Source organism: Arachis hypogaea, chromosome 1 (genome assembly GCF_003086295.3).
Source record: "Arachis hypogaea cultivar Tifrunner chromosome 1, arahy.Tifrunner.gnm2.J5K5, whole genome shotgun sequence".
Lineage (NCBI taxonomy): Eukaryota > Viridiplantae > Streptophyta > Magnoliopsida > Fabales > Fabaceae > Arachis > Arachis hypogaea.
The window spans coordinates 10758698-10781104 of NC_092036.1; the positions used below are offsets into that span (position 1 = coordinate 10758698).

Below are 22407 nucleotides of genomic sequence, written 5' to 3' on the forward strand. Positions count from 1 at the left end.
TTCATATGGATCTAAGTCACAACTAGTTAGCTATGCAGATGCAGGATACTTGTCTGATCCACACAAAAGAATATCTCAAACAGGATACTTGTTCATATATGATGGTACTGCTATATCATGGAGGTCCACGAAACAGACGATAGCAGCAACCTCCTCTAATCATGCTGAAATACTAGCGATACATGAAGCAAGTCGCGAGTGTTTTTGGCTCAAGAGTTTAATTCAATATATTCTGTCATCATGTGAATTAATTGATCATAAAATAGCTCCAACTGTCCTGTTTGAAGATAATACAGCATGCATTGCTCAATTTAAGCGTGGATACATCAAAGATGATAGAATAAAGCATATTTCTCCCAAATTCTTCTTCACTCATGGCTTTCAAAATCAAAGAACAATTGATGTCCAACAGATCCGCTCAAATGATAATCAGACAGATTTATTTACAAAGTCACTTCCAAATTCTCCTTTGAGAAATTGGTACATCAGATTAGGATGCACCGATTTCGAGATATTAAATGATGTCGACAAGAGGGGGAGACTTTATTCTTTTTTCCTTGGTCAGGTTTTTTTCATTGGGTTTTTCTTGACAATATTTTTAATGAGGCAGTCCCTATCACAAAGGATATTGTACTCTTTTTCTTTTATTAAAATTTTTTCCCATTGAGTTTTTCTTTAATAAAAGTTTTAACGAGGCATATTCTTAAATGAACATTCAAGAGGGAGTGTTGTGATAACTATGATTGATGTCCATTTAATATGGACAGTTCATAGTTTTTTCAATGTTGAAGACTCATGTTGCCAAAGGAGAATGAAATTAATGATAGTTGAAAGAGAAGACGATTTGTGTGTATAAATAGAAGAAGCATCAACCTGAAATAAACACAGCAATATGAATACAAAATATTTCTCCGTTTCTTTTTCTCTTCTTACTTATGCTGTAATATATAATATTAGGGTAAAGTACTAAATTGGTCCTTATGTTTAGGCGTAATTCTGTTTAGTCCTTAGGGTTTAAAGTGTTCTATTTGAATCCAAAAAGTTTTATTTAGCATTAATTTAGTCCCACAGTAAAGTTTAAGTTAAATAATTAACGAAATATCCTACAAACAACAGTGCAAGAACAAAATCGATAATCTGGAGAACAAGTACAAGCTCCAGAGGCATAAAATCAATCGTGCATGCATCAATACATTTATTTATTATTTTTCTTATAATATAAATAAAATATTTCTATAGAACTAAAGAGAATGATAAATAAATGTATTGATGCATCAATTGTTGATTTTGTGCCTCTAGAGCTTGTACTTATTCTCTAGATTATCGATTTTGTTCTTGTATTGTTGTTATGTTAGGACATTCCGTTAATTATTTAACTTTGACCTCACTGTGGACTAAATTGATGCTAAATGAAACTTTTTTGGATTCAAATATGACACTTTAAACCATAAGGACCAAAACAGAATTACGCCCAAACATAGGGGACCAAGTTAGTACTTTACCTTATAATATTAATATATGAACTATCTCTATTACATTAAGATAATAATATTAGTAAAAATTAATGGGAGAATATTCTATTTATATTTATTTTCTCTTCTTCATAGTTTTAAAAACCGAACCGGATTAATCAATTCAACCGAATTACCAGAGAACCAATCACTTAGTAAATTTGGTTGACTTTATAAATCGTTAAGTAAAAAATCGGTTAAAGAATCGGCCGAAACCGACGGTTAATCGATAAACCGTTGGAAACCGGCCAATTTATTGAAAGATTTTCGGTTCGGTATATCTTTTTAAAAAACGGCGTTGTTTCACCCTTAAAAAAAACCTAATCTAATCCCCAATGCAGCCCCGGTGATCCAACCCTCCTCCTCTCTTTTCTCTGAAAATTGGACATTGAAAGAATAAGAACTCTAGCCCCGCAGCCAGGGACGGACTTAGAGGGGGGCGAGTAGTAGCCTTGCCCCTCCCCCCTTCCTCCTTCCCAAATTTTAAGAAACTATACTTATATATGAGATATGTGTTTAAATAATATAAAAATATATTATGTAATTTAATAATTTTATATGTATTATTTTTTATTATGTGATGGATTTATGTCTTAATTGTTTAATTTACTAATATTTTTACTTAACTAATTTAATATCATACTCTCAAGTCTTTGTACCTTTAAATTAGTTTTTATATAATAATCTCTATATTTATTTAAAAAAATTATTTATTTTTTTATATTAATATATTTAATATTTATATTATTATATTAATAATGACTTACATAGTTATATTTTAGTAATCACATTATGTACTTTAAATATTATTTTCTTGTAAAAAATACTTATTTTTTTTTAAATTTACGTTATTAAAAGAAAATTTTTTATAAAGATATCTTATATCTTGTATTTTATAAGAATCCTGTGTCTTTCAAATAATTTATAATTTATAATTTATTTTCAATTTTTTAAAATTTTTGAAAGAATTAATTTTAATTAATAAGATATGTGATAATTTTTAACTAAACACGCTATAAATTATTAGTATTTATAATTTATAATGTATTATTAATATTGTATATTTCTTTTATGTAATTATCATATTAAAAATAAATTATAAAAAAATTATAATTATATATATATATTGATAATTTTTTTAAAAACCTAACTCTAATAACTATATGTTAATTATCTTTATAAAAAAAGAGTAATATCCCAAATAGGTCCCCAAGAAATTTACTATCGGACAATTTTGTCCCCCACAAAATTTAACTAAGATTTCGACCTTGAGGTTCTCAGATATCCACTAGATACGTGCCCAAAACCGTTTGATCCGGTTAAAGTGATGACGTGTCAGGTTAACTGCGACATGTCACCTCCAGGACATTTTGGTCCCCATCCACGCTAGGCAAAACGACGTTGTATTGGAACCAGGGGGCAAAACGACGTCGTTTTGAGGAGGACAAATTCGTCCCCGCTTAGACAGATAAGCAAACGATGCCGTTTTCATGTGGGGGATCTATTTGTCTTATAATAGTATTTTAGGGGACCTATTTGACCTATAATTCGTGATGTTAAAGAAACTATATTTACTTCGACGTATACCTTAAAACATAGTAACATTGGTCTGTTCATTTATCAAAATGGTAACATAAACCTGAGAATCCAAACATGTTAACCACACAAATATTTGGCTTCAATAGCAATACAAACCAAATCAAGTCAAAAAAGGTTTATTTTCTTTAACATAAACTAAACGAAACAATTATAAACAACATAAAGTCTTCTTCTTCCAACATAACAAAAGGTTGTAACATAACTAAGACAAAAATTTTCACACTAATTCTTAGAAGCATCATTTCTTGAAAGACTGGTTCAACCCTGTGTTGGAATGAATTTGAACAACTTAGATACTGTGCCACTGGTTGCAACTGATATTGTCTCAGCACTAACACTCCCCGGATTCTTGGCCCTAATTACTGTCTCCTTTGGACGTCTCAGCAGTATTGTTATCACCATGTTCAAACAGAGTTCAACTGCTTACATTAAGCCACTTACAAGGGGCATATCTTTGGATTGCTTGAGACATTTCTTGTCGCATCTGAGGGAGAATGTCAACTTGAGTATATTGAGAGGGAGGATCAGGCTCTTGCATGCTACCAGGTCTAAAACATCAGCCCGTGTTTCCAATATTAACAACATGGGCAATGAAAGTACTTGAGTGTAACATTACGAATTATAGGTCAAATAGGTCCCCTAAAATACTATTATAAGGCAAATAGGTGCCCCACATGAAAACGGCGCCGTTTGCATTCTCTGTCCAAGTGGGGACGAATTTGTCCTCCCCAAAACGATGTCATTTTACCCCTAGTTTCAATACGATGTTGTTTTGCCCCTTGTAAGTGGCTTAATGTAAGCAGTTGAACTCTGTGTGGAACATGGTGATAACAATACTGTTTATTCCAAACTCAGCTTTCTTTTAGACGTACAAGAAGACAGTAATTAGGGCCAAGAATTCGGGGAGTGTTAGTGCTGAGACAATATCAGCTGCAACCAGTGGCACAGTATCTAAGTTGTTCAAATTCATTCCAACACCAAGGTTGAACCAGTCTTTTAAGAAATGATGCTTCTAAGAATTAGTGTGAAAGTTTTTGTCTTAGTTATGTTACAACCTTTTGTTATGTTTAAGGAAGAAGACTTTATGTTGTTTAGAATGGTTTCGTTTAGTTTATGTTAAAGAAAATAAACCTTCTTTTGACTTGATTTGATTTGTGTTTTTATTGAAGCCAAATATTTGTGTGGCTAACATGTTTGGATTCTCACGTTTATGTTACCATTTTGATAAATAAACAGACCAATGTCAATGTGTTTTTAAGGTTTGCGCGTTGAAGTAAATATAGTTTCTTTTAACATCACGAATTATAGGTCAAATAGGTCCCTAAGATACTATTATAAGACAAATAGGTCCCCCCACATGAAAACGGCACCGTTTACATTCTTTGTCTAAGTGGGGACAAATTTGTCCTCCCCAAAACGACGTCGTTTTGCCCCTGATTCCAATACGACGTCGTTTTGTTCAGTGTGGATGGGGAACAAAATATCCTGAAGGTGACATGTCGCAATTAACCTGACACGTCATCACTTTAATCTGATCAAACGGTTTTAGGACGTATTTGGTGGATATCTGAGAACCTCAAGGTCGAAATCTTAGTTAAATTTTGTAGAAAAACACTGTCCGATGGTAAATTTCTTGGACCTATTTGAGATATTACTCAAAAAAATTATCCAAAATTCGAATCCTCCCGTTAAAATTTTTTGATCCGTACCTACTCTCAGCCGCCCCCTGCCCGCAGCCACCGTCCTCTTTCATTGTCATCGCCGAACTTTTCTCCGCTGGGACAGGCGCCGCGTGTGGAAGCTCTGTCGCCAACATAGGAAGCTGTGTCGCGTGTGGAAGCTCCGTCGTCGTCCTTGGAAGCCACCTCGCCGTCGTAGGAAGGTCTGTCGCCCGTCGTCTCCCCTGTTCGAGCTTTCTCTCTGATTAATTGATTAGAATTCCAAAAGAAAATATGATTTAATTTATTAAAAATAAAACAGATAAGCACATACAAATATTTACCCCCTCTGTTATTTTATTGTGAATGGGTTTGTTAGTAAGATTGCTCGGGTTCTGCCCTTTGCGACTCTGATTTGTGGAGATCAATGATTTTTTCCTGGTATTTTTTTCTCTTAAAATGTTGTTTTATCTTCTAATCTTTTATGAATTTTAGGCAGAATGCAAGAGTGCAGCATAAGATACTTAGTGGGAGAAGCAAGGTTCGAAATCTTACAAGATTTATCCAAGGTACCTAGAATCTCTAGAGCTTGTAAACTCTTGTTTGATGTGAATGAATGATTAAATTACGATAGTTTGTAATTTAGTTAGGTTGTTCTGTATAAAACATTGGAAGCTAAGATGAAGAGTCTTCCTTATTTATTTATTTTACAACAATTTACTCATTTATTTACACAAGAACGCTATCAACACTCCCACCACCTAATTCCCTCCGGCCTCCGCCCTTCTCCGACGCCGCCACCACCACTACCGGCGGATAATCGAGCTCCTTCTTTAATGGCATGGAACTGGAACGTTGATGCCTCAGCTCACTTCCCTCTTCTTTCATCTTCATCTTAGCTTCCAATGTTTGTCTCCTCCTTGTTTCGTTTAGCTTTTTAATTTATCCGCTAAAAAAAATTACAAATTTCTTGTTCATTTTCAATGCAGGGAAAGCAACAAAATTTATGTGATTATTAATTAACAACAATTAGCACTATTAAGTAGGATTCAGTATTCAGTGATGGAAGTGGATTCTAGAAGTATGAGGAGGTTTGGGAATCAAAGGCACACACGAACCAACACTCTTCTTCCCCTTCATGCAGCTTCTCATCATAATGTTCCCAACAATACCATTTCCTGTTGGTAAATCTTCTTTCTATATTTCCATCTATGTGGATTGCATTTTCTGTATTCAGAAGGAAAAAGAGTACTTTTAGATGGAAAAAAAATAGTTTTTTTTTTAAATGTAAAAATTGGGCAAAACCAGACAGTTTATGATGTGTTCAAAATAGCTTATGATCAAAGGCATTTGGGTTGTTTATTTGTACTCAATCAAAAGTTTCTTGTGGCATTTTTTGAAGGAAAAAAAATAATTGTGTGTATTTATTCGGTAGAATTAATGTAATAAAGAGATACCTGTATCTGTATTAGGATTTAGGGTTTTAGGATCTAGAGTAGTCTAATACAAAGGTGTGTATTTGGATTACTTTATTTTTGCTGAAATAACTTCCATCAAAAGTTTCTTGTCCTTTTTTTATGGAAAAAAATTGTGATCCCCACGCCATTTCTGTCCTCTCTCTTTGAATTAATGTAATCCAGAGTTGCTTTATATGAATGCAGGTATTGTGACTACAAAATCTCTACATTTAACAAACCGCTGTTCCATTTTGGTCGCAGATATGCTAGGTGGTCCCTTATACAACCCCCTTTTGTTTTTTAATTTTGATTACTTCATGTTTCTGATTACTTGAATGGCTTTGTTATCTTACAGGTTTTTAAAAGTGTGGTTTTCAGTTGGGGTTGGATTTGCACTTTCTGCTTTGCTTGGGGTTACTTTGGTACACACCCTTACTAAGAAATCTCGTGTTTCTGAATGGTTTTTTCATATGTAGATAGAATATGCTGCTGCGCCGCTTTTGATTAAGTTGTATATATGAAATACTTGCACAGATTCTTCTCTGGGAATTAGCTAAAGCATTTCATCTTTCTGGCGGTGGCAACAAGCTTGGAAACCTTAGAAATGCTTTGCTCTTTGGGCTTCCCTCCTTGGTTTGCAACTACATTTTTTCTTCTCTCTAAGTTTGAATGAAGTTTTATTTTTATACTTTTTAAGAAAGGATAGCAAATACAAAGAAGATATTTCAACAGCAAAATATCAAAACAATGTGAATGTAAATAATCATTCTTTGTGATCCTCTTATTAACTTACTGCAATCTATACAGCCGTCTGGTTCCAGCTTATCACTTGCAGATGCTGGGTATATATGTATTTCTACCATCATATCTGTCGTTGTTCATGAATTTGGTCATGCTGTTGCAGCCACTAGGTCAGTTGTTTTGCTTACTACCCTTCTAATTGAAGTTTCAAGCTACAACATTTCGTGAGTGACATCACTATCTAGTTAGATAAACCTTTTGGACTACACAGGTCAATTTTTGGAAAGAAAATATGTAAATTGACATCACTGTGTCTACTTTGTCATTCTAATTGTTATATTTAATTACTTTATTATAAAGCTGTGAATTTTTTTATTCTTTTTTTTGGTGTTTTGGGGGATAAAAGACAAATTTCATTAAGATGAGGAGACGGAATACAATAGTAAAGATAGAGGATAAGTATTCCTCTATAAAGAAAAACAAACAAAAGATTTATCCATAAATCATAGCTTTTCAATATTTCAATATGTCTAAGAGGGAAAGTCCTCTATGCATATCATGAGCTGTGAAATTTAAGTAGCTTACATAATTTGGAGAGAAGTTAGGGGGTTAGAAGAATAGAATTTGCTCAGAAATCTCCCGCAGTTGTTTAAGAATATTTCAAAATTTTGATCTACTCCAATTTTCATGACAATACCACAACTACCAAATGACACATCACGTTATGCCAGTTGCTTTGGAGGAACACATAATAATTTTGTTATCCTACTTGCTAGAAAGGAAGGTTTATTATGCAAGTAGTGATCACATAATAAGTTTGTTATACCCCTTATTTAACCGCCCTGTAGTATTTCAGCATCAGTGGTTATGGTAATATCTTTAGTTCCTTTGAAGGCTGTTAACAGAATCTAAAAGCAATGCAACGAAATGTTAATGGTGATTCTATCAACCAAAAAAAGCTACCAATGATGAGATGATTTATGTAGTCAAATTTGTTATTCTTTTATTTAGTTTATGTGCCTGCAGATACCTAAAATCCCAAAACTTAGTTTGTTTTGAAGGCTGTTAAAAAGGATTTAAAAAGCACTGAAAAGAAATGTTACCAATGATGAGATGATTTGTGTAGTTAAATTTGTTATTCTTTTTTTTCATTCATGAGCTTGTAGATACCTAGAATCCCAAAATTTAGTTTTGCTTGAAATGGCAAATAGTTGGATTCTTATGCTACACCTTTTTGAAGGAAAGCAGTGAGGGGATACAAATAGAGTATGTCGCTATCTTCATTGCAGTTCTATTTCCTGGTGCTCTAGTTGCCTTCAATGATGAATTGCTGCAAAATGTACCACATTGGACTTCCCTCAGTGTCTATTCTGCTGGAATTTGGCATAATGCAGTTGTAAGTTGAATTTGAGATAGGATCAATTCGACTCATTTTTAATATTCTATCTTTTTCATATTTTATTTTATTTTTTTTCCTTAAAGGCTTCAACCTTTCTCTTCTAGTGTTGTGCAGCTTGCGGATTGACATTATTCCTGTTGCCCATGTTCTTGTTTCCCTTATACAGTAGCGGCCATAGTCCCATGGTACTTTTTCTAGATATTAATAACATAATACAGTCTTAGGTTTTCGCATGCACAGCTTACTTATTGCATTTTCAATGGCTATGCGCGGGCACAGGTTTTGGATGTACCGCCAACGTCACCTTTGTCTGGTTTTTTGGCTCCTGGTGATGTTATTGTGTCAGTGGATAATGTACCAATTAGAAATGCACAAGAGTGGTTGGAAGTTAATACTTTAACATATAATATCAAGCTTCATAATGTAAATATTTCCGGGCACACCGGAGACGCGGGGGTTATCAATAGAATGAAGGGTTACTGTGTCTCTAGTTTTATGATGGAAGAAGGCAAGATTACAGGATTGCCAGAAAATCAATATGCTTGTCCCAGTGAACTTACAGCATTTGTAAAAGTTTTGTGCTCCAATAATGTTACTTTGAATGATGATAAGAGAAAAATTGACCCTTCAAATAGACGATCGACTATATACTGCTTAAATGCTAAAGATGTTGTCAGACTTGATAAATGTGGTGATGACGGGAGCCTAGCTACAACAAACGGAAGTTGTACATGCACTCGGGTACTAAAATCTCTGAATGTTTCTAAGCTTTCAAATTTTTGTCCACTCTGTTGATCACATGGCAACAAGATATGATAAGATAAAGATACTATAGCTGCTGAATGTTCTCTTTCTTGTTTACAGGATGAGTTTTGTTTAGCACCGGTTCAGGAGCCTGGCACAGTATGGGTTGAGATCACATATTCAAGTACTTCTCCGGAATGTTCATTACATGAAAGAAAGAGATTACCAGCTTCTGAAACTTCTGGCCTTAAGGAAACTAATTGTGGTGGGACTTTTATTTTTGTTGGTGATGCCATTTCAATGGCTCATTCAATTCAGCTAACGTCATATCAGCCTCGCTGGGGACTAAAACTTGCCGCTTATTTTCCAAATTTATTGGAAAATATTTTGGTATGGACATTTCATGTCTCTCTGGCTCTGGTTTTTCTCAATACTTTGCCGGTAAGTAATGAAAACAGCTTCTTGCATATGATAGGCATTCTCTTATATCAAGCATCACTTCTGCATTTGCGTATTTAAGCGGAAAATGGTCTTACCTAAATATATCCATCATTTGTGGGTTAAAGATGATTCATATGTTAAGTTGGTGCTGAATTAAGAAATGGTAGAAAGAAAAATCACCACAATAATGCTAAGAAAACGTTAACTAAAGGCTTTTGTCACAATATCTGTGGGTTATTGTGTTCCATGTCCTACAAGTGAGCCCTGACTAGAGACAGTGGTTTTGGTTTCTTTATGCTACAAACTATCTTTGTTGTCAAATAAACAAAGATGGGAAGAAATGTGGAATCGAATGTGCACAAAAATCTTTTGTATTCCTTCTCATAGCAGTATGCTGTTTGCTTTAATTTCCTCTAATATGATGATACTTTCAGGTGTATTTTCTCGACGGTGAATCCATTTTAGATGCAACTCTCGCCTACTTTACTTCATTAAGCGCAAGAAAGCGGAAGACGGTTCTTAGACTATGCCTTATCAGTGGGTTTCTTACTTCTGTTATAGCCTTTTTCCAAGAACTCCTTTAGTTGCTTTCTGAGATCATTTTTTTTGCCTTATGAAGTGTGATTCTGTGAACATTCCGGTTCCTTGGTGAACATCTGAATGTTCAAAATTTTGATTTCTAAACCTGAGAGTGAACTTCCATGAACATGCACATGCACATGCACACAAATAATCTTTCGAAATCAAGTCTCGTTTATTGGAATGTGTAACACCCTACTATACAGAGTCTTATGCTTAAGTCATAATTCAGAGATGGCAAGGTATTACGACTTCTAAAATAAAAAAACTGTTAGTACGTATAGTAGTATGAATGATTGATTATAACTAGGAGCCTTTGTAGAAAAAGGGGTAAACAAAAACCAATCGCAACTCAAAGCGCAACACTCCGATCGATAACGTAACGAACAAGGATAACCAACGCGTGATTATATATATACAAAGGAGTGTCAAAAACTGGAATATCAAGACTCAAGATCCGGCTGCGAAGATAACCGATCCGAGCATAACAATATATACATATGATATAATAAGGAAAAACCCCAAAGGAAACCCAAAGGGACACAAATACATAAAATCTATTCTCCAAAATTCTCCCATAGGAGGAGTCATCACAGTTTGTATTATTTAATGGAGATAAAAGTATCTAAGCAAAACATATAAACTAAAACATAGCCCCGAGAACAAAGGATCTTCGCAAATCTAGAAGTCTCCAGCATGCCTCAGCGAGAAACCTCACGTCCTGCATCTGAAAACCACAAAATCCGCATGGGTGAGAACCAGAGGTCCCTAGCATGGTAACAGCTTCCACATATATAATACATAATAATGGAGGAAAGTCGAAGGCAATCTTAGAACTTCCTCCGGATAATATCAAAGCTTATAAGCAAGCTAAACCATAAAGGGCATCTGACTAAAGATACTTCAGTCTAACTAATACTTCCCTTTCCAATTCCTTCAGACCTCCCAACCACCAGCAGGAGTATAATATAGCAAACACAGTTATATCAAGCAAGAAATATACAATTAGGAACAAGTAAGGCATTTAGACAATTAGCAAGTAATATGCAATCAAATAGGCAATCTCAAACAATTCATATAGTATGCATATGATGAATGCCTGTCCCTAGTGGCTGATGATATCATCTGTCGGTTATAGAGCCAACCCGACAAGTCCTGGTAGCTAACCATTGGACTGTCCCTCTGTCATGCATCCCCAACTCGAGTTATACTCGTCATAAACTTGATCATAATCATGATCTATATCCATCACCCTCACTGGTGAATATTTACGGGGGCGAGCTCATCCGGGTCTTTCACAGTGCCCGGCCACACTTATGACATAGGGTCAAAAGAGCTTCGAGTCTCAACCTGGAGCACGTGGTGGCTAGTCACTGCTACTACCCAGGGAAACTCTTATCTCCGATAGTGGAAGTGCAAATCACAATTATCAATAATTCAGCATAAACATGCATGAATTCTCATCCATGGATCAACATCCATATCAGCCATCCGGCTCACGGTTCAATCCAGAACCAGCCAATATTCATATCATACACAGCCATTCCGGCTCACGGTTAAATCCATAACCAGCCAATATTCATAGCATACACAGCTATTCCGGCTCACGGTTCAATCCAGAACCAGCCAATATTCATAAACAATTACGGCCCTTCGGCCAATGGCATACAAGCACTTCCACCACCATCCTCCGCATCTCACATAATCATGCTTGATCCTCAATGATCATTCATTTTCCCTTGCATCACTCGCAAGTTACCACATCCACTAGCTCCTTCTCTCATAGCTAGGCATATCATAATGATTTAAGATATAAGTGGTGAGATCGGAGGCTTAGAAGTATGAAATTTGGCTTTTAAAACTCAAAAATCAACTTTGGGATGAAAACAGGTCCACGCGTACGCGCACGCGTGGGTGGCCTCAAAAACTCATTGACGCGCAAGCGTCATGCACGCTAACGCGTGGATTAAAACTTTGCCAATCGGCGCGTACGCGTCAACCACGCGTACGCGTGGGCGTTCTCGTGCCCCAGGCACAACACTGGCACAGTTCTGGCATAACTCTCTGGAAAATGGCTGGGCATTGGGTGCAGCACAATCGGCGCGCCCGCGCACATCACGCTCACGCGTGGATGGCATTTTCGGGAAGAACGGCGCGCACGCGCCAAGTGCGCCCACGCGCAAGCGGTCATTCTGCTAAAAATTTTCTAAGTTAAAAGCTGCAGAATTCACCAATTTAAACCTCAATCTTCCAACGGACATAACTTTCTCATTTTAAATCGTTTTTCACCCGTTCTTCGAACGGCATGGACATCCCGGATCCAATTTCATTTCTAAATAGATTTGGCACAAAACAGAGATCCGTAGTCCAAGTTATGTTCCACCAAAATATGCCCAAAAACCATGTTTTTCATTAAAACCACAAGGTGCCATTTTCAAAACAAGCCATTTCCAACTCTTTTCAAAATCAATCAAAACATGCCATTTTCATCCCTTTCCTTTGAAATCAATCAAAATACATCAATTTCAACATCAAGCCTCCTCAACTCACACATTGACACTTTACCACAATATACAAAATCACTATCTCATCATTCTAACCCACTTCACTCAAGTGGCTCAAACTCAAATATATTGACATATCATATACTCTTACTCATGCCAATTCTCAACAACACCAATTCCAATAAATCATCATTGTACACAATCAATATCATACTCACCATCAACATGGTCCAACCCACAATTCAACCATAACCAATCATCAAGCATATATCACAACATGCATATTTCTCATACATCATACCATCAAGGCATCATTAATCATCATCACATATATGACCACATCATATATATCAACAATTCAATAACACCAACCATTCAATGCCTATCTTAGGGCCTCTAGCCTAAGTATTTCCTACCACATTACATAGTAGATACGGGAAACCGAAACCATACCTTAGCCGATTTTCCCAAGCTCACCCGGAGCACTTCCAAACCACTTATCCACAAGCTCTCAAGGCTTCAATACCTCCAAGAACAGATTTTTCACCACCAAGCCCTTTCCAAGCTTTTCAAAATCACCAATCAAGCTCCAATATCCACACATACACAACCTAAGCCACAACCATCATACCCATACACAACATCTCAAAACTCAAACATCATAAAATCACAAATCACACTAGGGTTGAGAATCTTACCACACCCAAGGTCCAAGGAGATAAGATTAACCTTCTCCTTCAAGAGAGTTGGGTCCTATAACATCAAAGAACCCAAAATCTCAACATTTTTGCTCATAAAACTCGAAAACAAGGCTGGAATTTCGAAGAGAAAAACGTGGCTTACCTCAAGATTGATTGTATGGGTTTTGTAGAGCTCTCCGCGGTGAACGCGTGGCCGCAAACGGAGCGGCAATCGGAGCTCTAGATCAAAAGTTATGGTGGTTTGAAGATCAACCAAGGGAGAGAACTTGAGAGAGTGTTCTTCCTCCTTTTCTCTCTAATTTCAGCTTGTGTGTGTAACAAATGAAGAGAGAGAGTACTGAAAACTAGGGTTTTGGTTAAGTTATGTTGGGCCAAGGGCCCACTTTGGGTCCAATTGGCCCGGTTTGGCCCGTTCGGTCCAATCTTGGTCCGAATTCTATAAAATTGGTACCGAAATTCTCGTCTCAATCTCCTCTATCACATTTAGCCACAAAAATCACATTTTGGGCTTTCTAGAATAAATTCTCATTTATGTGTTAATTAGCCGTTAATTAACCGGGTTTTACATTCTACCCACCTAATTGGGAATTTTGCCCACAAAATTCAAATGCAATTACCTGAGAATAAATGCGGATAATCCGTTCGCATCTCCGACTCAAGTTCCCAAGTGTGTTCCTCAACACCGCCTCGACTCCATGCCACTTTGACTAATGAAACCTCTTTTCCACGCAGCCGTTTGATACTAGTATCATCAATTCTGACTGGAGCCACTGGAAGCGTCAAATCTTCCCTTAACTGAACCGACTCAGGTTCCAACACATGGCTAGCATCAGGAGTGTACTTCCGAAGCTGCGACACGTGAAACACATCGTGCAGATTCGAAAGATGAGGTGGTAGAGCCATCTGATACGCCACCGGTCCAATCCTCTCCAGGATTTGAAATGGACCAATGTATCGAGGATTCAACTTCTTTGCCTTAACCGCCCTACCTACTCCCGTAGTCGGAGTAACCTTAAGGAAAACATGATCTCCTTCCTCAAATTCTAAGGGCTTTCACCTCTGATCGGCGTAACTCTTTTGACGACTCTGCGCCGTGAGCATCCTATCATGGATTTTCTTGACTTGTTCAGTAGTCTCAGCTATCATTTCCGGCCCTAACAAGCTTTTCTCTCCAGCTTCATACCAACATAGCGGAGATTGACATTTCCTCCCATACAAGGCCTCATACGGAGCCATTCCAATGCTCGCATGATAGCTATTATTGTATGCAAACTCCACTAATGGCATATACCGATCCCAACTCGCCGGTTGGTCCAAAACACAAGCTCTCAACATATCCTCTAGTGTTTGGATCGTCCTCTCAGATTGACCATCTGTTTGAGGATGGTATGCCGTGCTCAAGCTTAATCGGGTTCCAAAAGCTTTCTGAAATGCACCCCAAAACCTTGAAGTGAAACGAGGATCTCTATCAGAGATTATAGTAGCAAGTACACCATAAAGTCTCACAATCTCCTTTATGTATAACCGTGCTAGCTCCTCAAGGGTGTAGGTCATACGAATGGGCAAAAAGTGAGCTGACTTCGTCAGTCGGTCCACAATCACCCAAATAGCATCAAAACCAGCCCTAGTCCTTGGCAATCCAGACACAAAGTCCATTGCAATACTTTCCCACTTCCATTGTGAAATCTCTAAAGGTTGCAACATCCCGGAAGGTCTTTGATGCTCAATCTTTACCTTTTGACAAGTTAAGCACTTTGAAACATATTCCGCCACATCATTCTTCATACCCGGCCACCAGAACATTGCCTTTAAATCATGGTACATCTTAGTACTTCCCGGGTGAATGGAGAATCCGCTTTTGTGTGCCTCATTTAAAATATCTTGCCTCAAAGTGCCCACATCCGGCACAATGATCCTACCCTTGAATCTCCATAACCCATCTTTTTCTTCTGACACTCTCCATTGTTTTCCTTGCTCAATAGCCGGTAACACCTTCCATAACGCTTCATCATTTTGATGAGCCTTTAGGAGTTCGGACTTAAAATCACTTGAGATCTCTAATCGGCTCAAACACAAAGTTCCGGATACTTCTCGAGCACCAATTTTCAGACTCTCGAATCCCTTGAGCAACTTCTCCTCTTGAAGCATCATCCAAGCCGTATATAACGACTTCCGACTTAACGCATCCACCACTACATTCGCCTTTCCCGGATGGTAATGCAACTCAAAGTCGTAGTCCTTCAACAATTCCATCCACCTTCTCTGCCTCATATTAAGCTCTTTCTGATCAAAGAGGTACTTCAAGCTCTTATGATCAGAGAAAACTTGGAACTTAACCCCATAGAGGTAATGCCTCCACACCTTCAAGGCAAACACAACCGCAGCGAGTTCCAAATCGTGCGTAGGGTAACTAACTTCATGAGGTCTCAACTGTCGTGAGGCATACGCCACCACATTATGATGCTGCATCAGCACGCACCCTAGACCCTTCAATGAGGCATCACAATACACCTCAAATGGCTCATTCGGCTCGGGTAACACTAACACAGGTGCAGTGGTCAACTTTTTTTTCAATGTCTGAAAGCTCTCCTCGCACTCAGGAGTCCAAACAAATGGAGTGTCTTTGCGGGTTAACTTTGTCATTGGCAAAGCTATCTGTGAGAAGCCCTTGATAAACCTTCGGTAATAGCCAGCTAAACCCAGAAAACTCCTTATCTCTGTTACGGTGGTTGGTTGCTTCCAATCCATCACAGCCTCCACCTTAGTTGGATCTACGGCTATTCCCTTCTTACTCACCACATGGCCCAAAAACTTCACCTCACTCTTCCAAAACTCGCACTTAGACAGTTTTGCATAAAGTTTCTTCTCCTTTAGAATCTGCAACACGGTCCTCAAGTGTTCCGCATGCCCTTCTTCAGTCTTGGAATAAATCAGTATGTCATCAATGAAGACAACAACGAATTTATCCAGAAACGGACGGAAAACTCTATTCATGTAATCCATGAATACCGCAGGAGCATTCATCAACCCGAAAGACATCACAGTGTACTCGTAATGACCATAACGAGTCCTGAAAGCGGTCTTAGGGATATCCTCATCCCTCACCCTTATCTGGTGATAACCGGATCGCAAATCGATCTTGGAGAAAACTCCAGCTCCTTGTAACTGATCCATGAGATCATCAATTCTCGGCAATGGGTACTTATTCTTTATTGTAACCTTGTTCAGTTGCCTGTAATCCACACAGAGCCGCATACTCCCATCCTTCTTCTTCACCAGTAACACTGGAGCACCCCACGGAGATACACTTGGGCGTATAAAATTCTTTCCCAACAAATCCTCTAACTGAGACTTTAGCTCGTTCATCTCTAACGGTGACATCCTATAAGGAGCACTTGAGATTGGTCCCGCCCCGGACACCAATTCAATAGCAAACTCAACCTCTCGGTTAGGTGGAAACTCATCAATATCATCAGGAAACACTTCCGGGAACTCACACACAACCGGAATCTGTTCCAACCTTTGATCATCACCCGAAACACCCGCGGTTAATAACAGGATACCCTGACATTCGGTTCCGGAACAGTTCACCATCATCGAATTCAAGTAATAATTATTCACCACGACCGGCCCTTCAGTATCTTCCGGCATAAAGTACACCGACTTTATAGAACAATCTAGCAGAACATGGTTCTTAGATAACCAGTCCAATCCCAAGATAAGATCAAGACCAATCATCGGTAAGCAGACTAAATTATGAACGAAATTACGCTGCTTGAACCTAAAGGAAACTTCTGGGCATCTTAGCCTAGTCACCATGGCTTCATGGGTAGCATTGTACACTCTTAGATCATATCCTAAGGTTACAATCTTCAGTCCTAACTCATGGGCTTTCTCAAATGCAATGAATGAATGTGATGCTCCCGAATCAAATAAAGCATTTAAAGTTTGACCAGCTATCTCACAATTACCTCGAATGAGTGTCTCAGATCCCTCAGCTCCTACAGCTGAAGTGGTGAACACCCGACCAGTCTGTTGTGCTTTTCCAGCACCTTGTTTTTGCTTCTCAGGACAATTTACGGCTTTATGCCCCGCCTTTCCACAAGTGTAGCACAAACCCCATCCGGCCTTGCATGGTGCTCCCGGATGGTGACTTCCACATCTAGTACAAGTTTGATCATTCTGAGGCTGCTTCCCAAACTTCCTCCCTTGGGAGTTGTTGTTGTTGTTGGGCCTCCTAAAAGAGCTTCCTCTCTTGAAAGACGAACCTCTAGGTGCAAAGCTTTTCCCTCGGTTCTGTGGGAATGATCCCCTTTGACTCCCTTTCTCAGCGGTTGCCCTTTTCACACACTCCTCAGCAACCCTACACTTGTTTACCAGCTCGGAGAAGGTCCTAATCTCCATTGGTCCCACTGAACTGAAAATATCACTCCGGAGTCCTCCTTCATACTTAACATACTTCCATTCCTCATATTCCACCGGAGTCCCTTGGCACATACGAGAGAACCTGAACAACTCCTCAAACTTGTCAGTATACTCTGATATGGACATAGTACCCTGCTTCAGCTGTAACAATTCAAGTTCCTTAGCCATCCTAGCAGAAGTCAGAAAGTACTTCTTATAGAACTCTTCTTGAAAAACATTCCAGGTGATATAGTCATCACCCTGCTGCAGAAGACGTCGGATACCTTGCCACCAATAGGACGCTTCACCGACAAGCATATAGGTAGCAAACTCGACACGCTGTCCTTCAGGCACCACTTGCGCTTGCAGCGCTCGCTCTATAGCCTGAAACCACGTATCAGCCTCAGTCGGACTAGTAGTTCCCTTGAACTTAGGTGGATTAACCTTCAAAAAGTTTGCCAGTGTCATCGGGCCCTGAACTCCACCTCCATCATTACCATGGTTGTTCATCTGTTGACCAAGAGCCTCAGCAGTGGCTTGCATAGCAGCAGCCATGTTCTCCAACGCAGTCATAAAGTTCACCGGGTCGTGAGGGTTATTCTCCGGCGCACGAGCATTCGTACGACCTCTCACACTACCTCTACCGCGTCCACGAGGCGCCATCTGGTTCCTATACATACCAAACAATCGATATTAAGTTGATCAGTCTCAATATCGGAAGTCTAGTACTTCAAAGTCCCAAATGCATGCTCATGAACGTTTATGCCAATTATATCAAGCAGATATACTAATAGCACATAACACACACACAGAGAATGCACAGAAGCATAATCAGTCCATCCCTCAGGCTCTACAGGAACGAACTGCTCTGATACCATAATGTAACACCCTACCATACAGAGTCTTATGCTTAAGTCATAATTCAGAGATGGCAAGGTATTACGACCTCTAAAATAAAAAAAACTGTTAGTACGTATAGTAGTATGAATGATTGATTATAACTAGGAGCCTTTGTAGAAAAAGGGGTAAACAAAAACCAATCGCAACTCAAAGCGCAACACTCCGATCGATAACGTAACGAACAAGGATAACCAACGCGTGATTATATATATACAAAGGAGTGTCAAAAACTGGAATATCAAGACTCAAGATCCGGCTGCGAAGATAACCGATCCGAGCATAACAATATATACATATGATATAATAAGGAAAAACCCCAAAGGAAACCCAAAGGGACACAAATACATAAAATCTATTCTCCAAAATTCTCCCATAGGAGGAGTCATCACAGTTTGTATTATTTAATGGAGATAAAAGTATCTAAGCAAAACATATAAACTAAAACATAGCCCCGAGAACAAAGGATCTTCGCAAATCTAGAAGTCTCCAGCATGCCTCAGCGAGAAACCTCACGTCCTGCATCTGAAAACCACAAAATCCGCATGGGTGAGAACCAGAGGTCCCTAGCATGGTAACAGCTTCCACATATATAATACATAATAATGGAGGAAAGTCGAAGGCAATCTTAGAACTTCCTCCGGATAATATCAAAGCTTATAAGCAAGCTAAACCATAAAGGGCATCTGACTAAAGATACTTCAGTCTAACTAATACTTCCCTTTCCAATTCCTTCAGACCTCCCAACCACCAGCAGGAGTATAATATAGCAAACACAGTTATATCAAGCAAGAAATATACAATTAGGAACAAGTAAGGCATTTAGACAATTAGCAAGTAATATGCAATCAAATAGGCAATCTCAAACAATTCATATAGTATGCATATGATGAATGCCTGTCCCTAGTGGCTGATGATATCATCTGTCGGTTATAGAGCCAACCCGACAAGTCCTGGTAGCTAACCATTGGACTGTCCCTCTGTCATGCATCCCCAACTCGAGTTATACTCGTCATAAACTTGATCATAATCATGATCTATATCCATCACCCTCACTGGTGAATATTTACGGGGGCGAGCTCATCCGGGTCTTTCACAGTGCCCGGCCACACTTATGACATAGGGTCAAAAGAGCTTCGAGTCTCAACCTGGAGCACGTGGTGGCTAGTCACTGCTACTACCCAGGGAAACTCTTATCTCCGATAGTGGAAGTGCAAATCACAATTATCAATAATTCAGCATAAACATGCATGAATTCTCATCCATGGATCAACATCCATATCAACCATCCGGCTCACGGTTCAATCCAGAACCAGCCAATATTCATATCATACACAGCCATTCCGGCTCACGGTTAAATCCATAACCAGCCAATATTCATAGCATACACAGCTATTCTGGCTCACGGTTCAATCCAGAACCAGCCAATATTCATAAACAATTACGGCCCTTCGGCCAATGGCATACAAGCACTTCCACCACCATCCTCCGCATCTCACATAATCATGCTTGATCCTCAATGATCATTCATTTTCCCTTGCATCACTCGCAAGTTACCACATCCACTAGCTCCTTCTCTCATAGCTAGGCATATCATAATGATTTAAGATATAAGTGGTGAGATCGGAGGCTTAGAAGTATGAAATTTGGCTTTTAAAACTCAAAAATCAACTTTGGGATGAAAACAGGTCCACGCGTACGCGCACTCCACGCGCACGCGTGGGTGGCCTCAAAAACTCATTGACGCGCAAGCGTCATGCACGCTAACGCGTGGATTAAAACTTTGCCAATCGGCGCGTACGCGTCAACCACGCGTACGCGTGGGCGTTCTCGTGCCCCAGACACAACACTGGCACAGTTCTGGCATAACTCTCTGGAAAATGGCTGGGCATTGGGTGCAGCACAATCGGCGCGCCCGTGCACATCACGCTCACGCGTGGATGGCATTTTCGGGAAGAACGGCGCGCACGCGCCAAGTGCGCCCACGCGCAAGGGGTCATTCTGCTAAAAATTTTCTAAGTTAAAAGCTGCAGAATTCACCAATTTAAACCCCAATCTTCCAACGGACATAACTTTCTCATTTTAAATCGTTTTTCACCCGTTCTTCGAACGGCATGGACATCCCGGATCCAATTTCATTTCTAAATAGATTTGGCACAAAACAGAGATCCGTAGTCCAAGTTATGTTCCACCAAATTATGCCCAAAAACCATGTTTTTCATAAAAACCACAAGGTGCCATTTTCAAAACAAGCAATTTCCAACTCTTTTCAAAATCAATCAAAACATGTCATTTTCATCCCTTTCCTTTGAAATCAATCAAAATACATCAATTTCAACATCAAGCCTCCTCAACTCACACATTGACACTTTACCACAATATACAAAATCACTATCTCATCATTCTAACCCACTTCACTCAAGTGGCTCAAACTCAAATATATTGACATATCATATACTCTTACTCATGCCAATTCTCAACAACACCAATTCCAATAAATCATCATTGTACACAATCAATATTATACTCACCATCAACATGGTCCAACCCACAATTCAACCATAACCAATCATCAAGCATATATCACAACATGCATATTTCTCATACATCATACCATCAAGGCATCATTAATCATCATCACATATATGACCACATCATATATATCAACAATTCAATAACACCAACCATTCAATGCCTATCTTAGGGCCTCTAGCCTAAGTATTTCCTACCACATTACATAGTAGATACGGGAAACCGAAACCATACCTTAGCCGATTTTTCCAAGCTCACCCGGAGCACTTCCAAACCACTTATCCACAAGCTCTCAAGGCTTCAATACCTCCAAGAACAGATTTTTCACCACCAAGCCCTTTCCAAGCTTTTCAAAATCACCAATCCAGCTCCAATATCCACACATACACAACCTAAGCCACAACCATCATACCCATACACAACATCTCAAAACTCAAACATCATAAAATCACAAATCACACTAGGGTTGAGAATCTTACCACACCCAAGGTCCAAGGAGATAAGATTAACCTTCTCCTTCAAGAGAGTTGGGTCCTATAACATCAAAGAACCCAAAATCTCAACATTTTTGCTCATAAAACTCGAAAACAAGGCTGGAATTTCGAAGAGAAAAACGTGGCTTACCTCAAGATTGATTGTATGGGTTTTGTAGAGCTCTCCGCGGTGAACGCGTGGCCGCAAACGGAGCGGCAATCGGAGCTCTAGATCAAAAGTTATGGTGGTTTGAAGATCAACCAAGGGAGAGAACTTGAGAGAGTGTTCTTCCTCCTTTTCTCTCTAATTTCAGCTTGTGTGTGTAACAAATGAAGAGAGAGAGTACTGAAAACTAGGGTTTTGGTTAAGTTATGTTGGGCCAAGGGCCCACTTTGGGTCCAATTGGCCCGGTTTGGCCCGTTCGGTCCAATCTTGGTCCGAATTCTATAAAATTGGTACCGAAATTCTCGTCTCAATCTCCTCTATCACATTTAGCCACAAAAATCACATTTTGGGCTTTCTAGAATAAATTCTCATTTATGGGTTAATTAGCCGTTAATTAACCGGGTTTTACAGAATGTGATCTGATCTTGTTTATTGGAATGTGATTCGCATTGATCCAATCATTCTGTGTGCATGTATATGTTGTATACATAAATCAGAGGACGGTTCATGTTCACATAACTTGTTTGGAACTAACTGAACCCTTCAAGCAAGAAAGTGCTGGTTTTTTACACACTGAACTTCCCTGATCAGTTTGTAGAGA

General features: G+C 38.9%; 1 protein-coding gene and 1 long non-coding RNA gene across 3 annotated transcripts; one reads left to right on the plus strand and one right to left on the minus strand.

Annotated features, from left to right (window-relative positions):
• Positions 1 to 4780: 4780 nt before the first annotated feature.
• LOC112796232 (membrane-bound transcription factor site-2 protease homolog) lies at positions 4781 to 10313 on the plus strand. 2 transcript variants are annotated; one of them, XM_025838601.2, is made up of 12 exons: positions 4781 to 4992; positions 5264 to 5337; positions 5758 to 5952; positions 6430 to 6495; positions 6581 to 6647; positions 6760 to 6858; positions 7033 to 7136; positions 8215 to 8362; positions 8470 to 8550; positions 8645 to 9106; positions 9230 to 9550; positions 9985 to 10313. In XM_025838601.2, exons 3-12 carry the CDS (start codon positions 5831 to 5833, stop codon positions 10132 to 10134), a joined length of 1620 nt encoding a protein of 539 aa, XP_025694386.1. In that variant the 5' UTR covers positions 4781 to 4992; positions 5264 to 5337; positions 5758 to 5830; the 3' UTR covers positions 10135 to 10313. The 2 variants fall into 2 exon arrangements, with proteins under 2 accessions (XP_025694386.1, XP_029153362.1); XM_029297529.2 differs by having other exon boundaries at positions 4789 to 4992; positions 5268 to 5337.
• An 8513-nt stretch (positions 10314 to 18826) lies between these two features.
• Positions 18827 to 21980, minus strand: LOC140183904 (uncharacterized). The gene is made up of 4 exons (XR_011880448.1): positions 21792 to 21980; positions 21647 to 21701; positions 21402 to 21559; positions 18827 to 19160 (listed from the first exon to the last, which is right to left on the minus strand). It is a non-coding gene; the product is annotated as an uncharacterized lncRNA (long non-coding RNA).
• Positions 21981 to 22407: the final 427 nt, after the last annotated feature.